Genomic DNA, 22,942 nt, shown 5'->3' on the forward strand with positions numbered 1-22,942 from the left:
TACTTAATGTCCTCTACCTAAGGAGTAGATGTCTATCATACAGATAGACATTGCCAAATACAACAACCAAACTTAACGAAAATACGTGTTTAAAAGTTGCTTAAATAAAGTGGGCCTTTTCTGGAAAAGGCTGGTTAAATGAGGTTTTACAGCACCACTCAGGTACACATGCCATGTCTCCTTTCATTTTATGGGCCTTAATGAAACATGTTTGTACCTTACATGGTCTTTTCAGGAAGGAAGTCGTTTTTAAAGTAGCTAAGTTAACAAATTGTTTCACTCCTGATGGACCTACAATATGTAGGAGTTGGTCAAGTGAGACTGTAGTAATTTTGATCTTTAAAAGCCATCTTTATGAAAGTATCACCACAATGTACACTTTAAATATCTTACAGTTTAATTTGTCAGTTATACCTCAATAAAACTAAAAGAAACAAATAGAAAAGTCATCTTTAAAACTAAAAAGTTACTTTGAAATGATATTTTATTTATATTCTCTACAAGATTTTTTACTTTTGTAACTTGTTTCTTTGATTAGTGTCTAAATATAAGATGCCTGGTTGCTGGTAACTTTACTCACCTTTTAGATATTTGATTTGTGGGAGCTGACATCCCAAACCTCTGAAAGGACATGCTCAGAGCCAGCCTTTTTGCTGGTGCTGATCCATAAGTACTATCAGGGTCTGAATCGAGCTTCCCTTTCCAAGTCATAATTTAAATAATTCAACCCCTGACCCAGTTGTCTATTTGAGATGAAAGAACTAAATTATTTAGCTCATGCAAAGCATTGAACTAGGTTCTGAGGGAAAACAACAGAGCAGAAAACTTAGTACCTGCCCTAAACTTAGAACCCAAGAGTGTATAGAAGAGACAGGGCAGACATTATGCGATTAAAATACCTACGTGGGAGACAAAGGAGTGCCAGGTGGCTGATACGGAATGGCACAGTGCTCGCCAACAGGGTTTCTTCACCTCAGCACTAGTGACGTTTTGGACCAGACAGTGCTTTGCTGTTGGGGGGGGGGGGGGTCCTGTGCATTGTAGAATGTTTAGCAGCATTTCTGGCCTCTTTCCACTGGATACTAGTAACAACTTCCCTTACCCCAGTGTGACAACCAGAAATGTCTCTTGGGGAACAAAATTGCTGTGGTTGAGAACCACTACTCGAGAAGTTTGCAACAAGGAAGACTTCTAGTTGGAGTGACAGGGAAAGCGTTATGGAAGAGCTAGATTTAAGCTGGAACCCGAAGATTGTGGGGGTAAGATTTGGTTTCATGAGAGAAAAGCATTTTAAGAAGGAGGCAGTATGAGCAAATGCAAGAAGCATTTAGTGACTGAGTAGCCCGCTGGCCCGCTGGAAGAGCTGACATAAGGAGTTTAGCGGAATGGGGCGGGTGCCTGGGGCCAGGCTGAGAGAAGCAGCGGCATGCAGTGTCAGTGTCTGACCTGGCTCTTTGGGCGAGGACACGTGGGTGAGGCCGAGTTGGCTTGCTTGGAGCTCTGTGAGGAAGGTTGACACAGTCCGTTAACAGTTTTGAACCATGTCTTTTCCTTGTCTTTGCCTCATTGCAGGGGATCAGAAAACACCATCTTCTTTACCACCTATGTGAATGGCTCCTGCAGTAAGTATGTTTTAGTCCCAGGGAGTGTCCTGTCCATTCATGGTAGAGTATTCTGGGTTGTATGTAAAAGGTAGAAACATCAAAGACTCTTCCATTCTTCTGTAATTTTAATAGCTAAAATAGCTGTTGATGATTTTTAAAATCTTGAACGTACAACCAAATTACTGTACTATGCCTAGATCAAATAAAAGTGCAGGCTGTACAGAGACACTATACTTGATTTCAGCAGTGCATTTACATAAAGTGAATATTGAGCTACAAACAGTAACACATTGAAGTGATAGTGGTTTCTGCAGAAGAGCATGGATTGTGTTTGTGTCTGTGGAAGCCATTGGCCTTCCAGTCAGTGGCACAGTTTCAAAGCAGAAAGCGTACTTTTTCATCTAGTCATTCGACAAATTCATTTGTTCATTCCTTCGAGCACCAGCAGAAGTATACTAAACACTGTCTAAGAGAACAAGAGACCCAAGGCCCTACTCTATGGAGCTAAATTCAAGTAGGGATCTTGAATGATCAACAAGAAAACCAAAACTCAAGCAACGTAGAATAAGACCTTTTCAAATTATGTCATGAAGCAAGTAAACAAGGTGCTGTAGCTGTGATGTTTCTCTGCAACACTCTATTGGAATTAAGTAAACTCTTATCTTTCTGTCCAGTGTAAAACCTCACATGTATAAAAAATAAAACCCAAATGTGAATTCCCTACGTCTAATGCCACATCAGTTTATCTTCTCACTTGATTAATATGCCTAGGATTAAAAATCCTGTGGCTATTATATTAAGAACAATTCTAAAACAGTTGTTTGAACAAGAGGCTCACCAGTAAGTGAAATTTTAATTACTATTTTGTCTTGTTTAAGAAGCTGACCTTGGGGCGCTGGAATTATGGAGAACTTCAGACTTGGGGAAAAGCTTCAAAACCATTGGTGTGAAAATCTATTCATTTGGTCTTGGGGGACGTTTCCTTTTTGCCTCTGTGATGGCTGATAAGGTGGGTGTTTGCCTCTTCTCTTTGAGTTCTAATATTTCTGTAAATATGTCTCAAATAGATCCTTTTTACTATTTGTACTAACAGAGTTTCCTGCCTTTTTTGCAATATTTTATATCACTGTAAGATTTGGAGGTGATCCTTTTAATAGAGGCTGATTGGCTCTTTGGGGGGGTATTCTGTGCTTCATCCTGTCATTACCACATAAATTCTGGCATCTATTTTGGGATACGTATATCCCACGTTAGGGCTTTACTCCAACATGGATATCTGAAAAAAGCAATCCAGTTGTTCATTATCCAATAATCATAATAGAAATAAGTAACATTAATTGAGTACCTAGCATAGAACAGAAAAATGTCCTGTTCTTAGAGTTTATAGTTAAGTAAGGGAGATATGATCTAATACCAGATAATGATTAAAGCTATGAAAAAACTCTAAAGCAGAGTAAGGAGACAGAAAGAGGCAGGAATGGGAAGAGGGCCGTTTTAGGTGGGGTGGGGTGGACATGCTCTCTGAGACCTGACTGGGGCAAGAGCACAGCTATGTGGACATCTAGGCTGAGGAAACAGCAAGTGCAAAGACCTCAGGCCGGAGCATGCTTGGAATATCAAAGAAAAGTGAGAAGGGCAGTGTGATTGGAGCACAGAAAAGGGTGATCTAAAAAGGGGGAGCCAACGGCAGATTATACAGGGCCTTTATAGGTTGTGATCAAGACCTTGGCTGTTATTCTTACTGTGCTAGGAATCTGTGACCAGGTTGTGAGCAGAGGAATGGTGTGATCTGTCTTGGACAGAAGAGAAGTGTGCAGGGCAGGAAGGGGGTCAGTAAGCACAGTGGGAGGCTGTTGGAGTGGTGTGAGAGGTGGGTGGGGGAGAATGAGAGGAACTGAGATAACCGTAGAGTCTTTGGACCAAGCAACTGGGTGAATGGTGGTGCTGTGTACTCAGATGGCAAAGACGGTAGGAGAAGCAGGTTCCAGGGAGGAAGATCAAGAATTCAGTTTTGGATATGCGATGCCTAATAGATATCTAGTAAGTGGAAATGTCAGGTAAGTATTTGGGTTTATGACTTTCTCAAAATTATAGGTATTTAGAGCCAAGGTGATACCTTCTGGAGTTGAGTCGTAGACAAGAGATGGGAGGATTGAGCATGCCCTGAAGCACCGGACACTGAGAGGTTGGGAAGAGATGGAGAACCCAGCAAAGAAGACTGGGAGGGAGGCAGACCAGTGAAGCAGGGGAAATAACACAGTGTGAGATCATGAAAGCCAAGTGAAAAAAGTGTTTTGAGAAGGACGAAGAGATCAGCTGTGCTAAACTCAATTGCGATGTTGAGTTCAGTGAGTGCTGAGAATTGTCCACTGGGTTGGTGAAGTAGAGGTTGTCGGTGAGCTTGAAGAAAGCAGTTTCGCTGCAGTACTGGAGTTAAAAGACTGATTAGAGCAAGTTCAGAGAGAATTGGAGATGGGGAAGGAGGCACAGTAACCACAGTAACGCCCTCGAGCAATTTTGTAATAATCCTCCCAACAACCCTATAAGCTAACACTGTCACTTTGACTTCTATATGAGGAAGCTGAGTCACTTGTCTAGGGTCACCCTGAGGTGGAACCCTGGTGGAAATCAGAATGTCTGATGTCAGAGGTAGCGTCCTACACTGTCCTGCTACTGTCTACAAAATTAAAATTCTGCTATGTACTTTTGAACTCCTAACTTCTACCTATAACAATAAGAGTAAGATTCAAGGTGAACATCTAAGCAAAAGTTTTAGAAAAATAAATTAAATGTACTTGTCACTGAATTTCAAAGAGTATTTAATATATGGAGGCCCTGGGAGTTGGCCTCATGCCCTGGCTAACTGTGTCTAGTAGTTATTATAAACTATTTATTAGAAAGTAGATGGTAATTGCATCCTTAACAGACTCCTATTAATAGCCAACCCCTGCTCATCTTCCTTTTATTAATTTCTGATACTCCTTGGCTTCTTCCCAGCCTGTGCGTGCTCCCCTCATTATGGCTGTTCGGAGCCTTCCTTAAAGAGAAGTAGCACACCCCGACTTCCTGGGGTGCTAGCATGAGTTTCCTTCCTCGAGACACTTTGTTATCTACTTCTTTGGATTATGCCAGGAGTATCTCAAAGCAGCCGAATATTTATGCAGCAGTCATTTAAGAATTATCTGGGCAAGCATATATGAATGGCTATGAAGCCAAACAAATGATGGTCCATCACACCCCTGGCTCAAGTGAAAGAAATTGGAATGTCAGAGGTTGGGAGGATAATATCTTATAGGCCACACTGGAATAAAGAAGCCAAAGAGGAGGCTAAGATAGACTTGCTTATGATAGAATGGGTTGTTCCACTGACTTGAACTTTGCTGGAGCTCAGAAATTGCCTTGGTACTTGGTACTGGGATCTTTCATTTATAACAGTTGTACTCAGTGTACCTATTATACCCCTCCACATGGTGCTTTGGCTGAAAATTAAAAAGGTAAATGTTGGCATTTGTTCCAGGATACAACAAGAAGGATTCATGTGTCAACTGATCGAGGGGACACATGGAGCGTGGCCCAGCTCCCCTCCGTGGGGCAGGAACAGTTCTACTCTATTCTCGCAGCTAATGATGACATGGTGTTCATGCACGTAGATGAGCCTGGAGGTGAGAACTCTTTAGTGACCCACTCTTAAATTCAGAGAGATTGAAGCCTCAAGCCCTGCCTTTATAGTAGCTTTCCTTCTTACATGCCAGTTTTTCTTCCTACCCCTAGGAATTTATCAGTGTCCTACTGAATATTCTGTCTTAGAATAGATAACTTCTGTTAAAAAGGCCACTTGTTTCGCCATCGTATGGTTTGTGTGCATACCCAGGGTATCCGAGTGTTCTGCAGCAGTGCTGCTCAAAGGATGCTCAGAGTACTGCACTGACTTGCAAACTCTGTTACCAGATAAGTATGAGAAGTGAGAGCAGGCATTTAGACACAGGAACTTTTTATCTGTTGAATCTGACGATAAAAGAGTTGATAAATACATTTTGTCTTTTGTATTTCATTTCTCTAGTGATTAGTTTATACTATATTTTACAAAAGCATTGGTTTGTGACATAATGAAAATTTAAAATTGATCCTTCAACACAGATAGTTTGAGAACATTGTTCCAGAGTATAAAGATTTAGAGATGTGTAAGATATGAATCTAAATACAGCGCTTCTGCCACCAAAATATATCTGGTAAGAGCTTTTCTGCAGTATCTGATTAATTCATGCAACAAACTCAGCATCGACCACATTCCAGGCAGTAAGTAAGATGGGAACTAGAATTAAAGATGGACATGAAGATCTTGAGTATCAAGCCTTGATTGAATCTCAAGTCTGTCTGCATCATGAAGAGAGACAGTTGGCTAATGTGCAGTCATTCAGTCATGTGTATGGTTAGACTGTTGTTGCCTATTTCCTCCCAAGACTTAGTGTTTTTGTTTGTCTGTTTTAGATACTGGGTTTGGCACAATCTTTACCTCAGACGATCGAGGCATTGTCTATTCCAAGTCCTTGGACCGACATCTCTATACCACCACAGGCGGCGAGACAGACTTCACCAATGTGACCTCCCTCCGCGGGGTCTACATAACAAGTGTACTCTCTGAAGGTGACTCTTGGCACAACTGTCCTTCAGCTGAACATGTTGGGAGTTGAAGCTTGTAGGGGGACAGACTGTCCTGTCCACACAGTAACATTGCTTACCTGGCCGGCAGCCTACCTGTGTAAATTCTGGCTCTCCACTTTAAATAAGTTATGGTGACTAGAACTAAGAAAGAGCAAAGCAAGAACTCTTTGGGGGGTTCAATGTTACTTAGTCTATAAAATAAGTCTTCCGTACTGGGGGGTTCAGACCTACGGAAATGAGTCCAAATTTGAACCTCCTCCAGCTCTTGTCAAGGACATGGCTGCAGCCAGCTGAGCCACTCTGCTCAGCGGTTCTGCAGTCCACTTACACAAATAAGCACATTACTCTAAAGTACAGAGACTCTTAAGATTTTATTTATGTATTTATTTTTTGATAGGAGGTGGGGTGTTTGTATTGGTCTACAAGGTCAAGTGATGTCAGCCCCCTATTTCCTCCCTGACCTCTCCTTCCCCTCCCTCCCCACCTCTCCCTCGCTCACTCCAGTCACTCCAGCTCTCAACTGCTCTGACACACACCAGGCTCACACACCCATGGTTTAGAGATTTGCACTGACTGTTTGCCCAGGTATCCGCGAGGCTGACCCCTTCCTCCTTCCAGTCTTTGCTCACATTTACTTTCTGAACGAGGCCTGCCTTGACTGGCCTGTTTTCAGTCTCAGTCTGCCCTCCCCCACTCGCACTCACAGTGTTAGTCCCCGTCTAGCTTGCAAGTCTCCTCCACAGCACTTATTTTCTAGCATTCTGTATAATTTAGCTTTTTACCGCATCTGGTGTTTGTCTGTCTCACCCTACTAAAATGTATATTTCACAAAGGTTTTTGTTTTTTGTTTTCCAGTTTTGTTCGCTGTTATATTCCCAAAGGCTTACAATAGTTTTCACAAAAATATTTATTGAATAAGTGAATTTGTCTTGATTTGCTTTCTTATTTAGTTTTCCTTAGAAGACTTAAAGCATGTTATCTCTGAATTTAAACCTGCAACAGTTTATATCATGGAAAACAGAATAAAGAAGAGACATGGGGGAAAAAAGAAAAGCTGTAAGAGGGATAGGATATGGGGCAGTGGAGAAACAAAAAAAAAAGGGAATTATTAATTCAAACTTGTGCACATACCTTCAAATCTTGAGAGTCCCTAAAAGAAGCGCAGTATCATGGCCTTGTCTGTAAAGACAAGTAACAGTGAGATGCCGTCCCATCACAGAGCATGCTTTCAAGGCAGGGCAAGCAGGGAGAAGGGATATCAGCCTTTCTGTGTCAGTGAGAAGATACAAGGTATCTTCCCTCCAGAGTGTCAGTCTAGATGATGTCTGGAATCCGTTGGGTCCTATTTAGGTGGGAAGCCTCCTTCAAATATGGTATTTAGAGTGCTTCTGAGTTACCAACACTGAGCCATCATATTGGGTATTATGAGCTTATTACAGGGTTGTAATGGACTTACAGAGTCTCAATTAGGAGAGAGTTCTGCAATGAGAAACCAAACTTAGCAGGGCGCTTCAGGTGTCGCAGGCTTAATAATCATTCTCTCTTCCCATCCAGATAATTCTATCCAGACTATGATCACTTTTGACCAGGGAGGAAGGTGGAAGCACCTGAGGAAGCCTGAGAACAGTGAATGCGATGCCACAGCAAAAAATAAGAACGAGGTTTGTTTTATTCCAAATGTCATATGTATTTGGAGCAAAGCAGCCACTCTGTTCTGCTCTTACTGTCCCAGGCTTTGAATAGTGAAGTTTCATACTTGATCAGGGTCCACAGGTAAAGGTGGGAAGTTTGGAAATGAGAGTAATGAAACAACTTAAAATGTAGGAACTAGGAACTGTGAAGAAAGGCCACAAATAAGTGGATTATTTGACTTTCAAAGAAAAACAAAACTGAGGGCTAACAGTTTGTGTTTTATGAAACTGCTGAGTGGGAACAGAATGGACAGATGGGCTGGTGATTAGTGAGGAGTCAGCGTGGCAGCTATGAGAAATTAGGAATTCTACAAAATCCATAGACTAGACATTGATAAGCAGTGCAAAGCCATGCTGGCCAGAAGCAAGAGAAGAGAACTTGGCCTTGTCTTCCCCTCTACCTGGGCACCACACAGCTGGTGGGTGGTGGCCTGGCAGTGCCTGTGGAAGCAGAAGGTGACCCCTCTGAGGAAAGACCCAGAACAGGAAATACAAAGGTGTTGCTCCAAGAGATCCCAGATTCCAGGAGTGACAGGTCTTGGTAGGCAAGAAAGAAAGAAAAGAAAAGCTTTGTGCCTGGCTCTTTCAGACTTTGAGAGGAGCTTAGGGGAACACTAAGAGAGTTTTCTTCCAAAAATGACAGTTTTGGTCATTCTGAGTTCTCCTCTGAATGCCTGTGGCTAATGTGTATAGCCTGCTGTTCCAGGCTGGGTTTTCTGCCTTGGTTTAAGAGCCTGTCAGTGTGATCTTAAACTGTATCTACCACACCCCCAGTGCTCTCTCTCCCCTTCTCCATACTCATCAGTTTGGTAGAGTCTCTCTCCCTTGTTGATTTTCCTGTCCCCCTGCCACACCCCTGCCCTGCACTTGCCCTCCTTACCTTAAACCCGGGCAGTGCCATGGCCTCTCTTCTTGTCTTGCTTCCCTCACACTCCGTGTGTCTCCCGCCCCAACACTTCTGGCTCCCCTTTGCCTGTGAATAAAGACTGATCTCTGGACTAAAGATCCTCTCTTCCCTTCAGACTCTCTTCTGTTTTATCCACAGTCCATTTTGTCACTGACATATCCCTTGTTGTCACCCTCTGCCGCTCTGTCACCACCCCACATGTGCCCCTGCCTCTGTTCCTGGAGCAGCTGGGCCTGTCTCCCCCACCCCAATTCATTAAGCTTCATGGAAAGCCCGACCACCCTCACCGCCCATCTATCTTCAGTCAGAACTAATCACTCATCGTTTGCTTGAAGCTCTTTTATTTTGCAGTAAAATATACATGACATAAAATTAACATTTTAACTAATTTGAACCTCTTTTAAAGCACTAACTTACATTCTGCTTTATACCTCAACTGGCTTCAGAGGAATATTTCTTAAAGATAGGGCTGGATCTTATTTCTGATCAACACCACATCTTGTACAGTATCTGAAATATGCCAGGCGTTCTCTAGGTTTTCGTAGAATCATAGTTCAAATATTGACCAGAGGCTTTGGTGTATTGCAGGAATAGAATAAGCTAAGATTACACATGAGAAAATAATTGCATAATTGCTCTCAAATATGCATTTCAAAGTCAAGAGTCTCCCACTGACTCTATAACTCAAAAACAAAAAATCAAGTAGACCAAACCAAAAATGAGCAAAGGATTTGAACAGACATTTCTCTAAAGAAAATATACAGATGGCCATAAGCACATGAAAAGATGCTCAACATTAGTAATTATTAGGGAAATGCAAATCCAGACCACAGCAAGAGACCATCTTGCACCCATTAGGACAGTTACAATAAAAATAAATAAATAAATAACAAGCATGGCAAGTATGTGGTGAAATTGCAACCCTTGTGCACTGTTGGTGGGAATGAAATGTGATACAGCCACTATAGAAAACAGAATGGAGATTCCTCAAAAAATTAAACATAGAACTATCATAGATCGAGCAATTCCACCTCTGAGTATATATCCAAAAGAATTGAACAGAGGGTCTCAAAGATACTTGCACAGTCATGTTCTTGGAAGCATTACTCACGACAGACAAAAGGTGGATACCATCTAGGTGTCTATGGACAGATGAATGGATAAGCTCAATGTGGTCTGGACATACCATGGAACATTATTCAGCCTTAAAAAGACAGGAAATTCTAACATGCTACAATGTGGATGAATCTTAAGGACATTATGCTAAGCGGAATAAGCCAGTCACAAAAAGGTAAATGCGCTGTGGTCCCATTTACATGAGGTACCTGCAGAGTCACATACGTAGAGACGGAAAGCAGAATGATGGTTGCCGGGGCTGGGGGCAGGGAGGAAGGGGCAGTCATTGCTTAATGGGTACAGAGTTTCAGTTTTGTAAGATGAAGAAATTCCAGAGAAAAATAGTGGTGGTGGTTACACAAGTGTGAATGTACTTAACACTGAGTGTACTGAACTGTTCACTTAAAAATGGTAAAGATGGTGATTTTTGTGGTGTGTGCATTTTATCATAATCTTTTTTAAAAGAGTATCCCACTGAGGTCTGGGTTAGGTTTATTAGAAGGCCCTAGGAGATAAGTAAAAAATCACATCTTTGGTTTTAATCTAAGTTTTTATTTTTTTCACAGTGCAGCCTTCATATTCACGCTTCCTACAGCATCTCCCAGAAACTGAATGTCCCAATGGCCCCCCTCTCAGAGCCCAATGCTGTGGGCATAGTCATTGCCCATGGTAAGCAACCCTGCCCTCCCCTCCTCAGGAAGAAGTAGCTGACACACTGAACACTCAGGCTTTATTCTATTAAAGAATAAAGAATATAGAATATTCTTTATTCTATTCCATTTATTCTATTTTTTACCCTATAAAAAATCACCATAGCTTTTGCCATCCTTTGTAGACTTTCCTTTTTTAAAAAAATATTCTATTTATTTATTTTTAGACAGAAGGGAAGGGAAAACAAAAGAGAGGGAGTCATCAATATTTGGTTGCCTCTCACACCCCCCACATCGGGGAACCTGGCCCACAACCCAGGCCTGTGTCCCCACTGGGAACTGAGCCACCCCACTCCAGGCCTTTGTAGAATGTTTCTTACATGATAATAGTACTTCGGGTTTTTCATGGACCCACCCCCACCCCATCAGAGACTGGCCCCAAATTTTCAGCAACCTTTTTTCTATCACAAGAAGGATGATGGGAAAAAATCAGAGTAAATTCACTCAAAACTAGCCTCTTCGCCTGATGTCCTCTCTTGTTTATTTGCTGATCTGTGCTGAGGAGATGGTGGATTGTGTTGCAGGGAGCGTGGGGGATGCCATCTCAGTGATGGTTCCAGATGTGTACATCTCAGATGACGGGGGTTACTCCTGGGCGAAGATGCTGGAAGGACCCCACTACTACACCATCCTGGACTCCGGAGGCATCATTGTGGCCATTGAGCACAGCAGCCGTCCTATCAATGTGATTAAGTATGCATGAGCTCAGCTGCCCCACACTATCTTCGTAGAGGGCAACTGTGGGAAGTGTTTCGGGGTTCACTGGGGGGGAAGTGACAGGCCCCGATTTAAATTTGTGCATTCTACATAACTAGGAAGGTTTTTAAAGGAATTAAATTTAGAGCAACTCCGATTAAATGGCTTGCTTTTTCCTCTCACTCCCTCTAGTTAACACTTTGTGTAATTTTTTAAAATATTATTCTTTGTCTCCACAAGAATATTATGGAAATGTTTGAGCGTTCTGGATGGGAAATGACTCCTAAGTAAAAGTTCATGTAAAATAATTTCTGGGTTTGTTGAATTGGAAGCCCATTCTCACATGGGTCACTACTTTCTCTTTCCTTTGAAAGAATTTTTTTTTTAAAGATTTTATTTATTTATTTATCTCTAGAGGGGAAGGAGAGAGGGAGAGAAACATCAATGTATGGTTGCCTTTTGTGCGTCCCCTGCTGGTAGTTGGCCTGCAAGGAACCGGCCTGCAACCCAGGCATGTGCCCTGACTGGGAATCAACCGAGTTTCTCTGGTCTGCAGGCCCGTGCTCAATCCACTGAGCTACACCAGCCAGGGCCGAAAGAATTTTTATAAAGGCATTTTTTTCCCCACACTGAATGAATCCCTTTTCCTAATCTGTTAACCATAGGCATTAAAAGCTGATTTAATAGTAAGCCATCGCCTAAATATGAGGGTTCTCCTCTGATTTGGGACCTAACAGCAGAGTGGTTTCCTGGTGTTCCTATAAATGGTGACCCTCTGTCATGGTCTTTCTCTGGGGGGTTCAGGTTCTCCACGGACGAGGGGCAGTGCTGGCAGACCTACACATTCACCAAGGAGCCCCTCTTCTTTACCGGCCTCGCTTCGGAACCTGGAGCGAAGTCCATGAACATCAGCATCTGGGGTTTCACAGAATCTTTCCTGACTCGCCAGTGGGTCTCCTACACCATCGATTTTAAAGATATCCTGGAAAGGAACTGTAAGTGTCTTCCTTGACCTTTTCTACCAGAAACTTATCAGCCCATTTTTTCTAAATAACCAATTGAGTTCAATTTGTTTTCCCTGGAATAAGAACATGCATGTGAAAGAGAATGGAAGGATGTTCCCTGTGAGTAATCAGATGATGGAATTTGGACAGGCACTGTCCAAGAGAAATAAAATGAGGGCCACAAATGTAACTTAAGTTATTCTTTGAGCTACATTATTAAAGTAAAAGAGGTGAAAGTAATTATAATAATATAATTATTCAGTATATCCAAAATATTATCATTTCAATGTTGCAAGCAGTATTAAAATTGATGAGTGCAATATTTTATGTTCTTTTTCCTCTAAGTCTTCAAAATCTGGTGTATATCTTAAACTCATCCTTATAATAAGTTTCATTTCAGCTCTGCACTGTTAGATCTCTGGAACACTTTCTGAGACCTTTTCTTGCTTGTAAGGATAATGCATGCTTGTGTTTGTCTAAAATTATTTTATAACATTTCAGGGGTTTTTTACCCCTGGTTACAGCAGATCTATAAAGAGGAAAGTGTGTTGCAAAAGCATCTAATTGATTGTGTCACTTATTAAAATGTTGAAGGGGAATATTCATGCCAAGAGTTTTGGCTTGAACGCTGGTCACAGGCAAGGCTCAAGAAAGGCTACTGGGCGGGCATGGAGCCCACACTGACCTTCGGAGTTCTGTGACTTCAAACTAGAAGGCATGCAAAAGGCCCTGTGAAGGGCTTCAGGAAAGGAATTAAAATGTTAATTGCAGGATATTCTAAAGAATTACAAGCCCTGGCTGGCATAACTCAGTGTATTGAGCACGGGCCTGTGAAGCAAAGGGTCACTGGTTCGATTCCCAGTCAGGGCACATGCCTGGGTTGCAGGCCAGGTCCCCAGTGGGGGTCACATGAGAGGCAACCACACATTGATGTTTCTCTCCCTTTCTTTCTCCTTCCCTTCCCCCTCTCTCTAAAAATAAATAAATAAAATATAAATATAAAAATTTAAAAGAATTACAAGCACACCCAAGCCCCAGTACTAAAGATGCTGACATTGTACTGAAAAATGTGGAGGAGAAAGGAAAAATTGGAGAAAGGCGACTACCCTGTAATGTGTAACCTGTAGTTACTTGTTGGCATCATAAGATAAAAGACTTGAGTCAAGTCACTGGTTGAGTTTTGGACCTATTAATTAGACTGTATTATGGGTCTATTTCCTCAGAATGTTAATTCAGTGACTCCTAGAGGAAGCTGTTACTTGGACCTTACTTTTCTAAAAACTATTTAGCTATGATTTAATATTTCAGAGTCATCATTATCTAAATTCATTAAATAGCCTGGAAAGGAGCTGGCTTACGATGAGTTTTCCCTCAGCAGGCAGCTCTGCAGTAATCCCTAAAGTTTGTCGCGAAAAGATTCGGTAAGCACCAGCTCTCAGCCAGGCTCTGTGCTGGTCTTCATTTCCTGAAGGATAAAAACCTAATCCACAGTCTTTAGACCGTAGCCTTTGAGTCATTTTTCCAGGAGTGGATGATACTAAGCCTGGTTAACCATCATCAACAGTTGTCACTTGGCACCCAGTTGACTGGAGTTAGAAGTCTGGACAGAGAATGTTTTCCCTTCTGTTTGAAGCAAACTGACCCATGCTTTTGGCTCATTGGTGTCCTGCCCTCAAGGAACACATCTGGTTGCTGACCTCGGGCAGCTCCTGTCAGCCGAGGGCACAGGTGCACGAGACGCGCAGTCATCAGCCTCTCAGTTTGGAAGGAACCCTAGAGATCCTCGGTCCCGCTTCCTGCCTTGAAACAAATGAGGGTTTTCCTAATACTCACATGAGTGGTGGGATGCAGATCATCCTCCCTTGGCATGAGGAAATGCTAGCTGCTAGTAGGCTCCAACTACGTAACTTTGGTTTGCACTTCCAAAGTGAAGCAATGGGTCGAGCCAGAAATCCCCACTTTTCCTCTCCTTGTTCTTCCTCCTGCCTGGCAGTAGCCTCCTGTGGTGGGTTCTGTGCCACGCAGTTTCCTGAACAACTGTCTTTCCTTTAGGTGAAGAGAAGGACTATACCATATGGCTGGCTCACTCCACAGACCCTGGAGATTATGGAGATGGCTGCATTCTAGGCTATAAAGAACAGTTCCTGCGGCTGCGCAAGTCATCCGTCTGTCAGAATGGCCGGGACTATGTGGTGACCAAGCAGCCGTCCGTCTGTCTCTGCACCCTGGAGGACTTCCTCTGGTATCAGCATCCCTCAGTTCCCTGTCAGCCCCTTTCCCATGCCAGAGGCAGTGGAACACAGTTGTCTTATAGGACTGAACAATATTTCAACCCTTTTAATTCCCTTCTTCCCCAAGAATGGAGAACTGCTGCTTCTCATTCAGGAAATTGAGGCACAGAAAAAAGGAACCAAAGTTGTTAATTATTGAACAGATACTATTATCACACCGGACAGTTAATTACTGGGCAGAACCAACAGCAACCCCCAGAAATCCTGACTTGGCAGTGGTAGGAAGGAGAGGGGTAAATAAGGAGGAAGAGAATTTAAAAAATAGAGAGCAGTGGTGATAGGATAAAAACCCCAAGGAACGTGGCACAGGAGCTAAATGGGCATTGGACTTAAGCAAATAGCCAATGGCCTGAGTTAGCAGGGAGGGCACCAGGTTTGGGTCATACGCAAGACTAAAGGTAGAGAGAGCGTGATTCTTGCCTGAGACAGGAGGTGACAGCAACATATTTATGGTCCCTATATCCCATCAAGATTTCGAAGCCATCAGGGTGAATTCCCAGCGTTCAGGACCATTCAGGCTTATGTAGTTGGCATGGGGTTAGTTGATAATACAAGGGCAAGGGAGTCCCTAAGTAGCCTAAGCAAGGTAATGAAGTAATCTTATGGAACTCATTACCTGCAAAACATAATGACAGGAAGTACAAGATTTGGAAAAGAAGGCAGGCAGATAGCAGTCATGTTCCCCCATGTCATACTCCCAAACAACAGGTGACAGAACATGGGACTGAGCAAACCCGAGTCTGACCCCATGTGAGCCCTCCTCTGTGGCTCATGTCTGCTGTGGGATGGCCAGGGGTCCTCCTCTTTTTCCACACAGATCAGAGGAAGAATACCCCTCCTGTCACTTTGGTTTGTTACATGGGGCTGGAGCTTGTTGACACTGGAACTCTTAAGGGCTGCCTCCACCCTCAACTGTACATAGGCTGGCTCTTCCTTCTGGAGCTTCTCCTGTTGTCCAGACATGCTGTGCTTCTCCTGAGCTCTGAGCCATTGCACAGGCCACTTCACCTGCCTGGAAAATCTCTATATTCCCTGCTTGACCCCCAAACCTGGTGGATTCCTCCTTGGCCTTGAGTGCTAAGTTCAGATACCACCTCTTTGAAGCCTTCCCCAGCTTTCCCTTATCTAGGCTCCCACAGAACCCTATCAGAGCACTGACTGTGTTTTAATCATTGTGTTTGCCTACACCACTAGACTCTAGACTCTTGAGGGCATATCGTATTCGATCATCATGGAGCGGCAGTGACCGCCGCTGGCATTTCCAGAGCACGACCTGTACCAGGCACTGCCTGAGCAGTGTACCCAGAGCCTCAGCAGCCCTGTGAGATGGGCACTGTTGTCACTTCCATTTCACATAGGGACTAGGAAGTGAAAGTGCAGAGAGGTTATGACTCACTTGTCCACAGTCACCCATCCAGGAAGAGGCGGGGCTGGCGTGGGAACCTGGCAGTTGAGCCCCAGGGCCCATACTCTACCACACATGCTTGAGGAATATGTACTTTGCGAGGGGTTTTGGATTGAATACCTGAAATTTTTACCAGAAGGTTTCCCCCTGCTCTCGGAGGAGTGGTGTCTTCTACATCTTTTGTTCCCCCTACCCTCTTCCCTAAATATTTGTCAGAAAAACTCTCAAGTACAGCAATATCTGTATAGTCCCCAGATATTCACTAAATACTTGCAAAGTGAGAAATGGAAGGTTTGTTAGGGAGTCCAGGGTAAGATGTGCATAATTATGTTGTGAAACCTCAGGTAGTAAGTGCATCGGGGATTTAGAGAAGGAAGAGGCCAGCTAGAGCTGAATGAGGTGGGTAAAGAAGGCTTTGCTGGGGAGGTGGCATTCGAGCTGAGCCCTACAAGGGGTAGGATTTGACCCTGTGCACCTGGGAAGGTACAGGTCATTGAAGCCAGTAGGCGGGTATAGGTATGATCAGGAAGGGTGTGCTGGAAGATAGGTCATGAGGGGAAGTCACTGTATTCACAATAGAGAAGGAAGTAGGGTCCAGATGGGGGTGCTCAGGCTGAACTTTTGACTTAGATGATGGGAAGGAAGGTAGTGACATTGACAAATGTAAGGAAGTGATAGGAAAGGCTGGCATGAAGGACAGAACAGGATGTGTTTGGAATGTTTTATTTATTTGAGGTTCTGCCAGCAGATGTAGGTGCTGATGTCTAGCAGGTATTTGGAACTGAAGGATTAGAGCTCAAGAGAAACCTGAATGTTTTTCTTGCAACAAATACTTAAGCTTACAAAGGGAGAGCAGATACAAAATAAAAAATGAGTCCTAGAACCTTGGAAAACACCTGTGGAGTAGGAAGAGAGAAGAGCCATCAGTGACCAGAGAAATGGACAGTTTTGCATTGTGGAAGTGGGCAGGAGCACGGAGCTGTGTCACATGGTCAAGGTGAAAGGCTAGAGAAGGCTTGGCTGGATTGGATGATTAGTGAGCCCTTGGGGTAGAAAGAGGCTCAGACATTCATTTTCAAGGTTGCAGATGGAGATGAAGCTAAAATGCACAGAGTTAAAAGTAAATGGATTAAATAGAACAAGTGAAATGTAGTCTTAAGAAATTTGGCCAATAAGGCAGAGTAGGGCGAAGGAAGAGGACACATGCAGGCTAAGGAGAAGGTGCCAGGTGAGTGGGATGGTCCCTCCTACATAGTCAGTGAAGCAGGGTCCCAGGGCATTGTGAAGGATGGGCCAAGAATGCTCGTGCTGGGAGTCCGCTCAGAGGGAAGGCAGTGCTATTTCCTTGGGGACAACAGGAAGGAGAACAGATGGGGAGTGCTGTGGAAAGATGGCACAGAACGGAGGGCAGGACAGGACATTCACATTGACAGCAAGGACCATCTAAGAAGCTAAGGGGGTCAGCTATGGGAAAGGCAGGAAAGGCTTGCAAATACCTCATGGTATACCTCCAAATAGCATAATAATGAGTTATTTGGAGGTAAATAAAAGGAATGCTAATTTAGATCTGTGGCTGATACACTGTTTCTCCATCTTAGTTGATGAGTTCCCCACCCCATGCCAGCTTCCTGGAGCATGAGCTGTCTGTGCCAGGCTCCCAGCCTTGGTGCTCCCAACTACCAGTCCTAAGTCCACCAGGCCAGATCCATAGCTCTTTCCTTGCAATTAAGCCCTTTCCATGTCTGTTTTCCTAAGTGGACCTTCTTTATAGATGCCACAGGCTTTCCTGAGCTGCTTTCTGGCAACCCAGGACTGGGATATTAGTCATCCACTGTCCCACTTCAAAACCTTACTGTCTTTCAGCAACTTTAAAAGATACTTTACTTGATGACTCTTGCAGTGATTTTGGCTACTTCCGTCCAGAAAACGACTCCAAGTGTGTGGAACAGCCAGAGCTGAAGGGCCATGACCTAGAGTTTTGTCTGTATGGCAAAGAAGAGCACCTGACAACAAATGGGTGAGATTGCTTTTATCCACACAGAGATATGAGCAGTGTTCTAATGCACTCTAGAAAAATACTGTCTAACAGAACTTTCTGTGATGATGGAAATGTTCTATAATCTTCTGTGTCCAGTATGGCAGCCACAAGCCCCGTGTAGCTATTGACACAAGTGTGACTGAAGAACTGAATTAATTTTTTATTTAAATTTAAATAGCATCGTATTGGACAACGGCTCCAGAGGAAACTCATTGCCCCCTTCCCCCACTAAACACTGCCCCCTCCCATTTCTGAACTGTGCCTCAATGTGCTTCCTGAGTCAAGTTCTTTGGCACAGTCTCTTGAGGCAGAAAGGAGGCATATCCCTGCCACAGGGCCAGGGGTGCTTGGTCTGTTCAGGGCCTGAAAGTACAGGGAAAAACATACCTAAAACATCCCTGTGGATCTCCCTGAACACCTGAAAGATGGTGTAAGGACGAGAAGCTTTTCTGTAGTTTTTCAAATCTGGTTTTCAGGAAATAGGCAAGAATCCATTAATACATTCCTATATTCTGTTAACAAATTTTCTCTGTCTTTCAGGTACCGGAAAATTCCAGGAGACAAATGCCAGGGCGGAGTGAATCCAGTTCGAGAAGTAAAAGACTTGAAAAAGAAATGCACAAGCAACTTTTTGAATCCAGAAAAGCAGGTATGTTAAAGTAGATGTGGTTTAGGCCCAAGTGGGGTTTCATGTTCTGCCAGGAACAGTCAGTTGCACCATCAGGAATTTTATTACTGAACACAAAGTGGTCAGACAGCTCCTGTCAGGCTTTCCTTTTGCACAGGAAACTGTCAGGATGAAGGGTCAGGTGACCCTATGATGAGCTCATCTACTGAAAATTTTTTTGTTGGGGAAAAAATAGTATTTGTAAAATTATTGCAAGTCTTAGAAGCATAGTGTTGAGGACATTTCTGAGGCTTCGGGTCATTTAGGAAAGACTCAAGAAGTTTGGCTGTAAAGGGCTGGAGTTTTGTGCATGCAGAAGAGAAGAGCAATGGACCACGGGTGGGATGGGTCTCTGTGCCAAGTCATACCAAGTGTGTTCACAATGAAAAACTGAACTATGGTAGTAACGACTGGTTTTGATTTAGAAGCAAGTTTTGCAGGACCTGACAGTTCTGTATAATTGTCAATGGGATTGACTGGAATTTGGGGGCGTGGTAAAGAGGAAACATGAATAAAGAAGCACTGGACCAGCAATGTGACCTGGGGCAGTAAACTGTGGGCCCGAGTTTCCTAGTCTGTAAAACAAGAGATGGACAACCGGCAATATCCCCCTCCTCTGTAACTTCTGAGGGATGAGGGCCTGACAAGGGGCAGGGTGAAGAAGACAGAGGGCGAGGATGTGTGGGTGTGTGTCCTTGTGTACCAGAGGAGGGGGCTAGTTCCTCCTCTGCACCCCTGCCCTGCACTCCTGGTGGCTGTCCTCAGAGTGTTTGTGTGTGTGATTGCACAGGACTCCCGCCCACAGGGACACAACTTGTCCCAGAATCGAGCTCCGTCTCCTCTTGGAAACACTGAAAACACACACTCCCTCTCTCCCACCCAGACGCAGGTAGGTCACACTCAAACAATGATATGAAAAGGCTTATTTGTAAAAACATACCAAAAACTAAGTAAAAAGATAAATCTTGGTGTCATATGAGGGCCTGCCTGAAATAGTGTTGGCATGGCTTCTTGCCAGCTGATCGCCCTGTTCTAGATTCATTCAACCCACTGTTCCCAACATCTCCCTTTCCTGCTCCACCCTTAAAAGCTCTAAGACTTACAAACAGTGGTAGTGGGAAACAGTCACAATTACCATCTGATCTAAGAAGTTGCTAAGGTTTCCACTGTAACTTTGACATTGAAGCCACTGCTTTTGCACCATCTGACTGCTTCAAGGCGGCTGAAGTTCTGGTGACCCCTGCCAGCTGTGACATTCTCCTGGTTCATTCTCCTGAGATGGCTCATTTGGGGGGTTGGAAGAGTAGCATCATGAAATGCCTAGAGACTGCAGATCACTCAGAGGAATGAGGGGAATTGGCAGCTTCTTTGAACTCAGTCCTAGAATACACACACCTGAAATTTTTTGTTTGTGTTTTGATTTATCAAGAACTCCAAGTCAAATTCTGTCCCAATTATCTTGGCCACTGTGGGATTGATGCTGATCACAGTTGTAGCAGGAGTGCTGATAGTGAAGAAATACGTCTGTGGGGGAAGGTAAGGAACATGGAAGTCCATCAGAGGTGTGATGCGGACACTGGCCAGCAGTGTCCACGCTGTTACAGATAAGACGAGACAAATTCACATGGACCACTGAAGTCCTATGGAGGAAAGGGATGGCACAATCATTCTCTCAAGGGGAGAGCACCCAGACCATTGCCTTGACAGGATTTTACTGGGTTTAATTTGTATAGGAATACTGGGTGTATAAGTAAAGCTTATCAATCATTGTCAGGCAGAAACGATTAAACAATAGATAACATTCAGAGAACTCTCAGGGCTTATTCTGAGTCAGGGTCAGATAGTTAAAGGGCCATAAAACTTTGGGGAACAAACTCACTTCATGCTTGGACCCTTACCATTTAAATTGAGGGTATTAGCAAAGTAGGTTTCATAGGATTTTATGCATTCTTTCTTAGGCTTGATTGCCCTAGGGAACCTGCCCTTTCCGGCACAGGGCTGCACCCACCTCCAGCATTGTTTCAGGCTTAAGGCATTGTTTCAGGCTTAAATCAGGCAGGGGAAGTAAGGCAGCCAAGAGATTAGGAGACTTTGGGCAGACTGAATGAAGACTCAGGCTATGTCAAGGCTGAGGGGCGAAGGTCCATCACCCTATTTTTCTATAGCACCCCAAGTCTTTCCCTGAGGGGCCCCTTCATGACTGTGCCTGTCTTAGATCGTCCCTCCTTTGAGGAATGTTACCCGTCATTGGCTAACCAGTCACCCCAGGGCCAAGCAGGGTGAGGTGAGAGGGAGGCAGAGGCGGTGCCCCTACAAGGAAGATAAGTTTTGTCTCCTAAGTGGCTTATGGTTCCAAGGTCCTTTACTCAGCCTTAGCCACAGGGGTTACAGTTTCTGAAACCAGGCAGGAGGTCCCCAACAGAGGTGCTGCATTCATACCAGAAAGTCAGCCAGGGGCAAATGGTTGAGCTTGCCGTTAGCAAAAAAGAAATGATGTTCCTGAAACAACAGGCCCAAATCTTCTCAGATCTTTTATTTTCCATATGCCAACTATGAGCTGTGCTTCCTGTATGTGCCACTCATTCCATGAGTGTATAAAACTGGAGAAATCCACAGTCCTGTAAGAAATACACCCTCCTCACCTCCCTGGGGTTAACAGAGGTTTCTGCGCACAGGTTCCTGGTGCACCGGTACTCTGTGCTACAGCAGCATGCTGAGGCCAATGGTGTGGACGGTGTGGATGCTCTGGACACAGCCTCCCGCACTAATAAAAGTGGTTATCATGATGACTCGGATGAGGTGAGACTATTTCTTTTTGGGGGGTGGTCGAGGTGTACAAAAAAGAGTGATTCTTTACCTGTGCATGATCAAGATATGATTGAGGCAAATGAAGTTATAAGCTAGAAGCAGAAACTTAATGCCTGTAAGATTTGGTCAGCCAGAAGCAAGGTTATTGCTTTCAAAATAGGAGTTTTTTAGTCTCTTCAGTAATGTGGTCTATGTTTTTTCAGGACCTCCTGGAATAGCTCCTCAAAGGAGCTGGGACCGAGCATGGATGATGGAAACGCAGTACCTCTTACACTCCTGTGGCTCCGCTTGGGGAAATAAATTTCCCGTTTCAAGAGACCCAGCTCCATTTCTGCTGCTTCTATCAAAGCCAGAAGGACCTCCACTAAAGAAATGCAAGGGAGTGGGGTGGGGGTGGAACCCTAAACACTTATAGTTGGCACTGAGAAGGGGGGGCAATTTTTAAATCTTTAACTTCTTATTTCAAGTTCTGTCTTTTTGAAAAGTATGGGCTTTTTGGTTTTGGTTTTGTTTTCTAAGGGAAATGAAATTTTTTTTTGTTTGTGTTTTTTTTTTTTTTTATGAAATGGAATTTGAAGGGAACAGCTCACTAACTCCAGTCCTGCATGTTTTGCATGGCACCTGCCCCAAGGCACCACCAGCTCTATCAACTCCCACAAAGTACTCGGTGCCGTCCCGAGGCTCTGCTGGTGACACGAAGCAGCTGCAGAGATGAACACAAAGGCCATGGTGACTGGCACGACCTGGGCAGCCTTTCTGCATCTGGGGACAGCCCTGCGCCAAGAACGCTGCACACCAGCTCACACAGATCCCTGCCTTGTTTTCTTTTCAGGGACCATAGATCACAGTGATTTATCTTTTTCCTGTTTAATTAGGCAACACCCTTGTTAATTGCCCATTGGCAACTAACTTAACCATATGCTTCTAAGATACTAAATCAGGAAAACTTAAAAGGGCAATATTTTCAACTGGGGATAGGAAGAAGGGAGCAGCAGAGAATGGACCAGATTTAGCACCTATTATAGGAGAAATTCTTCCCTCTTCCGAGATCTTTCAAGCCATGCTTTGTGTGTGTGCCAGTGGATTTGCTCAAGGACAGGGTTCAGGTTTACCCTGGATGTTTGCCCAGGCCAAGTGATCTCTGCTAGAACTGATGGTAGCATGCCCAGTGCAGCCCCTGAGGACTGAACACTGTCTTCCATGTGCCCTTCTACCTGCTGCGTTGGCTCATTGTTGAATCATTTGAATGGCTGCTTATCTGCTTCCTCTTAGGTGGCTGTTGTACGGGCAGCGAGGACTAGACATGTTTTCAGTTTATAGACTTTTAAGAAAATCAGAATTTT

At 43.9% G+C, this 22,942-nt stretch overlaps 1 protein-coding gene and 1 long non-coding RNA gene across 5 annotated transcripts in view; one reads left to right on the forward strand and one right to left on the reverse strand.

Annotated features, from left to right (window-relative positions):
* Nucleotides 1–21,917, forward strand: part of SORT1 (sortilin 1) — a 59,338-nt gene extending 37,421 nt beyond the window's left edge. The window contains exons 7-21 of one of the 4 annotated variants that reach the window (XM_037050401.1): nt 1,573–1,622; nt 2,483–2,613; nt 5,122–5,266; nt 6,093–6,248; nt 7,821–7,927; nt 10,547–10,649; nt 11,215–11,383; nt 12,191–12,381; nt 14,443–14,632; nt 17,987–18,103; nt 18,665–18,773; nt 19,582–19,680; nt 20,221–20,327; nt 21,467–21,590; nt 21,803–21,917. In XM_037050401.1, the coding sequence (XP_036906296.1) occupies nt 1,573–1,622; nt 2,483–2,613; nt 5,122–5,266; nt 6,093–6,248; nt 7,821–7,927; nt 10,547–10,649; nt 11,215–11,383; nt 12,191–12,381; nt 14,443–14,632; nt 17,987–18,103; nt 18,665–18,773; nt 19,582–19,680; nt 20,221–20,327; nt 21,467–21,590; nt 21,803–21,817 (1,813 nt within the window). In that variant the 3' untranslated portion in view covers nt 21,818–21,917. The remainder of the gene's footprint in view (nt 1–1,572; nt 1,623–2,482; nt 2,614–5,121; nt 5,267–6,092; nt 6,249–7,820; nt 7,928–10,546; nt 10,650–11,214; nt 11,384–12,190; nt 12,382–14,442; nt 14,633–17,986; nt 18,104–18,664; nt 18,774–19,581; nt 19,681–20,220; nt 20,328–21,466; nt 21,591–21,802) is intronic. The other 3 variants (XM_037050402.1, XM_037050403.1, XM_037050405.1) reach the window with 3 other exon arrangements.
* The window catches only part of LOC118990043 (uncharacterized), a 75,458-nt gene that overhangs the window by 27,643 nt on the left and 24,873 nt on the right, over nt 1–22,942 (reverse strand). The gene's annotated exons all lie outside the window — the stretch shown is intronic.

The sequence above is a fragment of the Sturnira hondurensis genome, unplaced genomic scaffold, assembly GCF_014824575.4.
Source record: "Sturnira hondurensis isolate 20B ecotype Veracruz unplaced genomic scaffold, ASM1482457v3 Scaffold0006799, whole genome shotgun sequence".
NCBI classification, from domain to species: Eukaryota; Metazoa; Chordata; class Mammalia; order Chiroptera; family Phyllostomidae; genus Sturnira; species Sturnira hondurensis.